An 11,024-nucleotide genomic window follows, 5' to 3' on the forward strand; every position below is an offset into this window, starting at 1 on the left:
GGGGAAGAATTCTTCCCTGGTCCTGCTGGCCACACTATTCCTGATACAGGCCAGGATGCCACAGGCTTTCTTGGCCACCTGGGCACATGCTGGCTCATGCTCAGCTGCTGGTGGCCAACACCCCCAGGCCCTTTTGCTGGAACCAATTTCCAGCCCCTTATCCCCCAACTTGTACCACTGAACGGGGCTGCACTGGCCAAAGTACAGAAAAAGAAGTGTAGAACCCCACACTGGGCCTTGTTGAACCTCATGCTCTTGAGCCCATCAATCCAGTCTGTCCGAGATCCCTCTGCAGAGCCTTCCTGCCCTACAGCAGAACAACATTCCCACCCACCTAGGTGTCATCCCAGAATTTGCTAATGGTAGATCCGAGGCAATTCGGGCCAAGCCGACAACAACCGTCCGCGGGAGGGCACATCCAGCCCCTCTGCCCACGGCTAAGCTTTTCCTTCCCCCAGCTGCGGGGGCAGCAGGGTTCCACCGCCCCAGCGGCGGCGGCGGCGGCAGCGCCGGGCGGGAGGACCCGGCGGCGCCTCACGGCGGGGCGGGGCGGGGCGGGGCCGGTCCGGTCCGGTCCGCAGTTCTCCGCCGGGTCCGCATGCCCGCCCGCCCTCTCAGCGCGGGGCCAATGGCCGCTCGAGGCGGCGCGGCGGCGGCCAATAGGCGGCGGCCTCGCGAGCTGCCCGGCAAAATGGCGGCGCTGCCGGTAGCGGGACCGCTGAGGTGCCGCCGCAGCGGCCGCCATGCCCGGTAGCCGGCGGAGGGGGCTGTCCCTCAGGCCCGCCGCCCTGAGGAGGCGCAGCGGCGGCGAGGAGCAGCTCAGCCGGCGGCGGGCGGAGCTCCCCGCGGAGGAGGGGGCGGTGGAAGGCGGCGCGGGCCGAGGCCTGCCCGCCGGGGAGGCGGCGTGCTCGCCCCGCGCTGCAGGTACGGCGGGAGCGGCCCCTGGGGGCCCCGGCCCTGCCCGCTACCTCTGGAAGGCGGTGGGAGGCGCGGCCGAGCCGTGAGGAGGGGTTGGTGCGGTGTAAATCTCCGCTCGCCCCGAGAAGGGGCTGTTGCTGTCAAGAGCTTGCTGAGCCAGCCTGCCCCGGGGGCCAGGCGGGACAATGGTACCCTGGCGTGCGTTATAAGAAGAGCGTTGCCAGGAGGTCGAGACAGGTGTGCCTGCCCCTCTGTTCAGCCCTGGTGAGCCCACATCTGGAATATTCTGACCGGTTCTGGGCTGCTCAGAACAAGAGAGGCATGGAGCTCCTGGAACAGAGAGCTACAGAGTTGGTTAGTGGCTTGGAGAATGTCTTTACGAGGAAAGAGTGAGGGAGTTGGTCCTGTTTAGCCTTGAGAAGAGAAAACAGAGGGCACAACATCGTGTATAAATATCTCAAGGGAGGGTGCAAAGAGAATGGACCAGGCTCGGCTCGGTGGTGCTGAGCAGTAGCACAAGAAGCAGGCAGAAACTGATGGACAGGAAGTTCCACCTGAACATGAGGAAGAACTTAACTCTGCAGTGACTGCACTGGAACAGGTTGCCCAGAGAGGGTGTGGAGTTTCCCTCACTGGGGATATTCCAGAACCATCTGGGCACAATCCTGTAGCATATGCTCTGGGATGACCCTGCTTGAGCAGAGAGGTTGGATAAGGTGATCACTATGGTCCTTTCCAACTTTACCCATTCTGTGATTCCCTTAGCAAATACTGGAACTAACCAAGGAGAGGATAAAACCTGGCCATGCTATGCACTTCAGGGCAAAACATCTTCTAAGATATTTCTCCCTGTATAGTAATAGCATCTTTAAAATTATTTCTGTAGGCTTTCACATCTGCAGCATCATTTCTGAATGGCAGGGGTGACTAGCTGAGTTTCACACAGGGTGTTTAGTTCACTTACTGATCAAAGGCAGCTGCAAGCAGGTTTTGAATAGCTAAATCCCTGCTTTTAATAGTCCTAGCTGGGAAGGCCCAGGGGAGGAAATACAGACAAATGTAGGTTATGACCCAGAGAAGTTTGGAGGCCCATTAAAATAGTAGTTCAACTCAGAGTCTGGGTGAAAGACACAAAGCAAGTGAGAATACAAAATATTCTTTCTTAGAGGTATACATAATTCTTCTCTTAATATAAGATTAAGTCAATATATTCCTCTCAAGTGTAAGAATTGACATCTTTACAATCAGATGCTGGGTGTGAAGGTGTCAGGATGATGTAATGTTCTGTTATCTCTGTGATGATGTAATTGGCAAAGCTGGGAGTCCTGTCCTATATTTAATGTATAGTTATGAACAGTTTTCCTTTTGTGAGTAAAGGAATCCTGGTCAGTGTGAACTTGATTTTTCTTCTTGATGTTCCTAAAGCATCTTCTTTTGTCTTGACCTGTTCTGTGTTCTAAATGATTTTTGCCTTTTATTTGTTGTTTTCCAATAAAGATATTCTTTCTTTTCACACAGAGCCATGTTTACATAAGACACCAAAAAGATCGTTGAGTAGGAAATCTCGAATACCTACTTTCAGCTCTCCTATTAATGACACTGAGACGCAGCAAGAAATCTTTTGGGATTCTCATTCACCAATTGCACACAGACAAGGTAATACCAAAATCCAGACTTCAGGACACCCATTTGAGGCATGGAGTGGGAGTGTAGTAAAAGTTATAAAAGATTTATTGGAAAAAAGTTGCTTTCACTTCTATTGGTTGTTTGATTTTATTTTCATTAAAAACCTGTAAGTTCTTCAATATAGCATTGAATCAAGCTTCAATGTTTACAGGTTTATTTGAATTACTTGATATGTACTGTACTTCATAAATTGAATAGCTTTCAAAATTTTTAAGAAGTTTGTTTTTTTTCATAGGCAATGGAAAAACCAAGCAGTCTACCAGTAGATGCGCAGTAGAAATTTCAGAAATTGTTAATCGTATTGCTCCCCAGGTAATCATAACTTTCTAAAACAATGCTTTGCATGTGCAGTAATCAAAGAGAATAGTGCTTCAGCCTTAGCCTTGGTTTTAGTTACTGTAGTGTCATGGTTACAGTTGGGCATGTAGAAAACTGGTTTATAGAACTGGATTGAATTTAAAGTAGTAAGCACAGCGTTGACTGATTGTTGTGTGAGTCACAGATGCTGTAGTAAAGGATACATGAAGAAATTTGCAGCAGCTCCAGTTTAAAAGGGTTTACTTTCAGAATACAAGTTACAGCTTTTTGTCTTAGGAATACTATTTATTTATCCTTAATTACTCATCTGTTACAAGGTAAGAGTTTCTTCACATACTGGATTTACTTGTTTTTAAGCATTTTGAACAGTCTTGATTGTCTGCTGATTTACAAGAACAAGACCCAGATGAGAGATATTTTGCAATAACATAAATATAGTAACCTTGCTTCAATACTCTAATTAATTTTCCTCTTTACCCCAATATCTCTGCCCTTTCCCTCTTGCTGTCAACCTGATGTCCACAGCTTAGAAAATCAAAACAAAAGTGCTGTTGGATTTTAAGTGCAAGAGGAAAACGTGTAATTCCTAAAATCTCTAGTATTTAGCTTGCAAAACATGCCTGCTTTTTTGACATGGCTGTTTAAAATATATTTACTGTTTAGCATATTTGTGAGAAACTATACTAAAAGAATTGGAAAATCATTGATAAGGGATGCCACTGCCTACCTTTTAAATAGTTACAGTTCTGCCATAAATGTATTCTGCTGTTTGTTTTTATTTTTTTAAAACAAAAAAAAAAATTTAAAAAAACCTTAAATTTACAAAGACTAAGAGAATCTATTTAAAACTACCCTAGTAGTTAGTAAAGTTCAAATTATTTTTGCTGGCTTACATGCAGTAATTTGCTACATCCTATTGCTTTGTCCCTCTAAACAATTCATCACAGTATTATATTGCTTTCATTTCAGAATTCAAATTCAAGCCTGAACTTTGAAGCTCTGAAACAATTCCATTTAGTTTCTAAAGGTCACTTAATTCTATTTAAAGGCTCTTTTTCTAAATTAGTTGTAGTGGAAGAAGTCAGAATTTTCTTTTGTAAGCATACAGAGTGTAATTTATTTCAAGGTCTCTAATCTGTTTGTGCTGCTGGCCTCTCAGACAGCTCCTTAGTAGTATACTGAAATAAACTAGATCACAGCTTCTAACATGAATGTGTATAAACCTGGAGTAGACTACTAGATTTGTATGCCAAAGTATAATTCAGTTATTTTAATTGAAGTTCCTGCTTTAAATTGATATAATTAAAGTGATACGACTGTCAGTGGACAATTTTTGCAGTAATCTCACCTAACTTGTTTTTGCCCTTATCTGTGGCTTTCTACAGGTTTCATACTGTTTATTTAGTTTAACAACTTTTAACTCACGTAAGATGTGTGTCTAGTTGAGTCCTTATCTGAAGTCAAATTTCTGAGCATTATAAATCTTAATTATTCAGGATGAAAAAGCAGCCTGTAATGAAGGCTCCCTCATAGGAACATGGATTGGTGAGGATGCTATTCCCTGTACACCTATGGTAGTAAAAGGGCGAGCTAGGACCAAGTTAAGTTGTACAAGGTAAGTTACAGTTCCTTCTTGCCTAACATAGCTGGGTTTTCGTGAAAAAGGCTGTGTGGTCTTCTGTGTATAGTGAAACATATAATTGTACATTAGCATATAGAATGCTTTTAACTGTGGGCTTGTTATGTCTTCTTGGAGGGGGTAGATATGGACTGCATATTGGAAGCAGTGGAATTTAGTCATACCTTAGTAGCTGTTAAACCAGAGAATGAGCAGCTCATACGGTCATGTAACTGAACTTGGCTAAACTTTCTCAGTAGTAGTACTCTAACTTTATTTTCTGTATTTTCTTTTTAATCCAGATATCCTAAGACAAAAAATCCCGAAGAGGAACTCATGAAGTTGGCTAAGGAGTTTGATAAAAACCTAGTAGAGTTAGATGCTGTTCAGGAACAGGAAAAGCTTGGTCATAACTTAATCGAGACCAACTCAGAGTCTTCAAGTAATTCTAAAGATGAAGTAAATATGAAAAACCAGAAATCAGTTCTTGGTGAAGGTTCTGAAACAGATACTGCTGTGTCCCTGAAACCAGTTGGACAGAGCACTGGCATCCCTGTGGCAGAGCCCTGTCAATCCAGCAGTCAAAAGTCTGTAGACCTGGAGGCTGAGGTAGCCCTTCGCGCTCTTTTTGACTCCTCTACCCAGAAATGCAGCGGACAGTTGAGCCAAGAGCTGTCAGATATTTCTCTAAATAATAGTTTTCATAAAATTAAAAGTACCTTGGAAGAGGAGAACCTTCCTGAGAAAGTCGAAGAGACACAGCATGGTAATTCAGAGGCATATCAAAAGGATACTCTGATTGCCATAGGAAGTGTTGACCAGATTTTACCACAACCTGCTACTGACACCCTGACAAAAAAAAATCCTCCTAATTTGAAGACACAATTGATGGCCTCTACTAAGCTTGCTGGAGTAGTTAATGATGACTTTGATGACTGGGATACAGATCTTTTGGCAGATGACTCTTTTGTGATGCAGATAACCCAAAATCCTGAATTGATAAGTACTGAAGAACCACCACAAATTCCTGCAAATCCACTTGTGCACAATTTCAGTGATGCTAGCGGAACAAGGCAAAGAAGTAGTGGCAACTCAGTAACTCTTTTGGGGACTGCAAACAAATCTAACAGTTTGCAATATTCACCTTTGAAACATGCTAGTAAAAGCTCACAAAATGTTGTAAAATCACTGTCTTTACAAAAACCGTGCAAGACAGAAAACTCAAGGGCAGAGACCAAGGCCTTGCATGGCAAATGTGATGTTAAGCCAGATAAAATCAAATCTGTTTGGAAGAGTACCAGTGATTTGAACCATATTCCTGTTTCAGTGCAATCTGAAATCAAGAGTGGAAATGAATCTACTGAGCCTAAAAGCGATGCTCTTCCTCTTTTTCCTTCAAGATCTAATCCTCATAGACAACCAGCAGGAAAACCTGGAAATAACACTCCTACTATTTTCTGTCAGTCATCCAGTGTTTCTACCAACATGAAACCTAATGATCTAACCAAAGTGGTTAACCAAGCTAATACAGGTCACTCAAATCAAGATGAAATACCAAAGAAATACTCTCTGTCATTTGAGGACTGGAATGAACCAAAATCCTCTGATGAGATATTAGGTATTTGTGGATCAAATAGTCTTTGGGATGCAAACTATGAGGATGATGAATTGTTATATCAGGTGTGTGATGATATAGAAAAGCAAACTCAGAGCCAGGATGTTAAACAAGGAAATGAAAAAACTAAAACTATTCAAGGAGCCAGTATTAATTCCATATCAAATGCTGGTAGCAGCTTCCCAGCATCTAAACAAAGACTACCTGATCTCTTCTTGGCAGAAAAAACAAATGCAAAACAGGAGGATCTCTCACCAAATGATTCCAGTAGGAATTCATCAAAGATAGTGCATGGGCTGGCCACAGCAGCTCATGTGGTGAACTCTAAGAACATCTCAAATCCTCAGGCTGTGATCTCGGGTCCTTCTGTGGAGTGTAAATATGCACTGCTTAAAAACTGTCATCAAGATGCTTCTGAAGATGCTGCCAAGACTGTTTCAGGGAAATGGTACAGGTCAAATTCTGTGCCAGCAGGAGAGACAGGTTCTGAAGTAAGTCCTGTTAATGCAGTAAATATTTTTAGTAGAAAAGAACTCAACAGCTCACATATCTTGTCTAATGTGGGAAAGATTCCAAGTAGCAGCTCTGGTAACAAAACTTCACTTGTGCCTTCAAAGTTTAAGTTCCGAAAGATTAACAATTCTCAGGGTGGTCTTCATATAGGGTCTGAAAATCCAGGGAATCCTTCGGGCATTGGAATTACTCTGCAGGGTTTGGAAGGAAGCAAGAATGAGGTGAATGTGACTTTGCACAGCAAGCTTGACAATAAGAAATCACCTTTCAAGAGGCACCTTTCAGAGTCTTTTGTACAGTCTTCATCAGGTATTTGTCTTTATTGTATCACTGTTAGACTGTTACTGTGTGTTTCCTTATTGTAGTCAGAATGTCAGAGAAATTTGTTCTGTACTGCAACTTAAAATAGGCTTCAATATTCATCCATTCAGTTAAGGTGTTAGATGTTCTAAGGAGAATCTGGAGGTTATTTTCTCAAAAGTAAAATTGTCCTGATGCTTATTTTGAATTCCTGTAGTTCAGGACACCTGTTTGCATTACGCTTCTCTAAATATCTCACAGCCTCTCTCCATAGGCACTCAGGTTCCCTAGGATCAAGTGTAGGCTGATGCAGCAGTCAGCATGCTGTTTTCTTAACTTATTACTTAAAAATACTGTTACTTTGATGCATAGTAAAACCTTACTTAATGATGGGACAGGGGAAGAAGACAGCAGATGATGTGGAGTGCCAGTTTCTTTATATTACTGCACACCTGGAATTTGGAACCTCAAATCACTTGACACTTCTCAGAGCTCAGCCTGTATTGTTGTTTGCTCTGTGCTGAAACTGCCAGTGAAATACTCTTGTGTTATCTATCAGTCTAAACACTAAGATGCCTTTTCATCCGCAGGAGAGGTCAGGCACTTCCTTACTGCCAGGCAACCAAGAATCAGTGATATTCCATGCTCAGTGTTACTTGCTGGGGAAATGAACCAGTCAAGTGCCAGTCAGTCTTATTTTTACTTGATCTCACAGCTTGGCAAAGTTTTAATCAATATTCATTCTGATAAAACATGACTTTAAGAGTGTCCTATATTAACCTCCCGTTTTCAAGAACCGCTGTTGCAAAAGCAACAAAACAATTAATTGTTGAAGAGTGGGTATTTTATCTCTTTCTTCCCCAGCAGAGAAGCATATAAATGGAAAGTAGCAATTTTGGATTAAAATGGGGAAGGAAAGGAAGAGATAACAATTAGTTATTCTAATAAATGTTCTATGGAGTAAAGGAATGAAAGAAAATAGCATAGGTTTTCTTTACATATAAACCATAACTTTCTTCATCTTAAATTTTGAGGGAAAGGACATTAACCAAAAAATGGATATTAAGTGGTCCTTTCAAAAATTGCTATTTAATTTTTCCATGGACATTTTCTTGTGAGAAGCAAATACAGCCTTTGTTCTATTTATTCAGTTTGAATACTTACTAAAAATACATTAATTGGAAATTGGTGTGTAGAAATGGTAAAATTATCGGTACGTGCAAGGAGTGTCCCTGTTGGTTCCAGTGAGGTCAGGATTTTATAGTATGGGAATTTATAGTTCTATAACACACCATATAAAAGGCTATGCTTAGCTATCATCTTCTTGTCTCCTTTGCCAATTTTTATTGCTACTTTTGACCTTTTTTCAACCTATCTTGTTTTATTTGTGTGACACCTGTACTGTATCTGACCCCTGTGCCTATACCATCCCCATGTCCATATCTCTGCCTAACTCACTAAATTGTAGAGCCCTTTTCACTCTGATAGCCTTAATTTTCTTAACCCATCGCCATCTTCTATGTTGACTCCTGATGTCATAAAGTTCACTTGAAGGGCACCCAAGTAAAATTTCCTTGAAGCAAATGTGTGCATCCCAGTGCATTCTTTGGGAGGTAGTAATCAGTAGCACTACAAAGGTCATGCATCTTGCCCCCTTCCTGCCTTGGGGACAGGATAGATGAGCCATTTTTAACTTGGGTGCTCAGTATGTCAAAATAGTGTGCTCCTGCCATAGATCTTCAGACACTGAAAATGGCTGAGTTAAAATACATATTGAACAAACCTGACACTCCTAATACATGTTTGTTTTTTATTATTTGCAGCATCTACGGTAGAACAGAAAAATAGAAAATGTTCTCAAGAAGAGATTGAAAGGAAAAAACAAGAAGCTCTTGCACGAAGAAAATCCAGAACACAGGCATTCTGTAAAGATGCTTGAAGTTTGTTTTGTCTGTGGAGTAAGCTTTTGGTAGGGAAATACTGTAATGCCAGAAGACCCTTTCTAAACTCTGTTCACAGCTATTGATGGCAAGCTTTTTCTGTTTTCCAACATGAAAAGACCTCAACCTGAACCATAACTAATACTCTGGAGGTACTTAGTTTTAATTAAAATCAATCAGTTTCAAATGTGTAGTCCTAAACTACATTCAGCTAGATGAAATTCTGAGTTCACACATTGAAATGAAATGGCCTGAAAATCATGGGAGTATTGGTATACACACATAATGAAGGTGTCAAAAACAGACTGGATGTATTATTGCAAGTATTCTAATCTATAAGACTCTCAAGTACACACAGATTAAGAAATACTAATGTTTGCTCTAATGTTTGGTAGAAGAAATTCTTAAAATTTTGGGTTAAATAAAGTACAATCTAGGAAACATCCAACATTGGAAAACTAATGGAAATGAACAAACTTTGGAAAGTGTGCTCAGTTTGTCTTACCTAAGGTAAGAATTGTACATAGAGAAGGAAGAATTTAATATAAAAGTTCCATTATGCAAAAAAGTGTCCTGCAAAGACCATGTTATATTCTTTTAAATTCATTTCAGGAAGAACTGGAAATATCCTAAGGAAATTGGATCACCTTTTTCTAAACAGACATCACCAAGCTAATTAAAAAAGGTAGCCTATGCCATTTTAGCAAACCATGTGCAATATGTAATACACCAGGTAAAATCTCAGCAGCTTTGCATCAGTTTAGCCATATGGGTTGTACTTAGTTTCAAACCAAAGGCTGTTGAATTGTAAAAATGCTGTGTCACATCAACTTAATGGGCTGATAGAATCTTTGATCTGATAGATAGATGGGTGTAGAGCTCAGACTGCAAAAACTGCCTCTGGGTAAGCTGCAAGATTTTTCAACTGAGAAGTGCTTATATGTAAACATGTGACACTATGAAAAGTGACTGTAATTTTTCTTTGTAAATAAATAACTTGGCAATGTTCCTTCAAATGTTGGAGGAAGCTTTTGGTTTCTATAGTATGCCGTTCTTGTAACTCTTAAAAATGTAAGTATTGTATATTTGTAAGTCATCATTAAATTTTTTTTCACATTTTTCTAGTCTGTTTTTGAAAATACTATATTACAGAAACTGGTAAAAGGGAGGGAAACAGGGATTCCAGATGGACTTTACCTGAAGTCCTCACTTGGTAATTTCCCTAATTACCTGATACCTCGATTTTCTACCCATACTTAGTGACAAGGTGCTTCCTTTGATCCATTTAACAATCCTTGATGGACAAACTGTTTCAACACGCAACCAGCTGCAGTGCAGTCCTGAAATACTTAACTGGGTTCTTTTTGCTTGTATTAACCGCTGTGGGGTCAGTGTCAGTTGATTAAGGACTCGGAGTCCCAAGGCCACCAAAGACCATGCAGGTACCCAGGAAGCCTTATAGTCTGTGGCTGCAGCTCCCTGCCCTGCAACTGTTGTGCAGGATATGATGAGTTGGATTAGTTTACTCATCTGACTGAAAATTAACCCAGAAAAATATGTACAGCTTTTCAAAGAAGTTCATCATCATCATATCCTCAACAGCTAACATACCATGAAATAGCAAGATTTTGTTGTATTGTCAAGCCTCTGCTGGCAGTTTTCAGTTTAAAAGACAGCAGATTTGCATGTCCATATGACAAATAAGTGTAAACCCCAAACAGCAGCTCTTGGAGAAATTTGATTTATCCAGAGGATGTAATTTGCTCTGTGTATCTGAGGTATGCTTGTCTTAGTTCAGATTCTCCTAGAACACCACAAACCTACCAGATGCCAAGAAAAAGGCAATGAGAAAGGACTAGTACTATCAGTATGAAATATGAGAGTTATAAAACTGGCTTTTAAGGTACTGATGCACAAGAATGTTAAATATTATTGAGAAAGATAAAAGAGAGGCTTTTGCTAGAACAGTGTTCAGCTTAGCAATCCTTCCCTCCCCAATAGATTCCCCTAGGTACAATTCTGTAAAGAAACTACAGGGTGATCTTTGTTTTCAGGGATATTTTTTTAAATTATGATTTGAGAAGATGAAAGGAAGGAGCTATTGTAGATCTTGAGT

At 40.9% G+C, this 11,024-nt stretch overlaps 1 protein-coding gene across 1 annotated transcript; it reads left to right on the plus strand.

The window, feature by feature from the left end:
- Positions 1 to 639: 639 nt before the first annotated feature.
- Positions 640 to 10,021, plus strand: ETAA1 (ETAA1 activator of ATR kinase). The gene is made up of 6 exons (XM_058836421.1): positions 640 to 924; positions 2,437 to 2,574; positions 2,840 to 2,916; positions 4,419 to 4,537; positions 4,843 to 6,977; positions 8,792 to 10,021. Exons 1-6 carry the CDS (start codon positions 744 to 746, stop codon positions 8,905 to 8,907), a joined length of 2,766 nt encoding a protein of 921 aa, XP_058692404.1. The 5' UTR covers positions 640 to 743; the 3' UTR covers positions 8,908 to 10,021.
- Positions 10,022 to 11,024: the final 1,003 nt, after the last annotated feature.

Source organism: Poecile atricapillus, chromosome 3, assembly GCF_030490865.1.
Source record: "Poecile atricapillus isolate bPoeAtr1 chromosome 3, bPoeAtr1.hap1, whole genome shotgun sequence".
In the NCBI taxonomy this organism is placed as follows: domain Eukaryota; kingdom Metazoa; phylum Chordata; class Aves; order Passeriformes; family Paridae; genus Poecile; species Poecile atricapillus.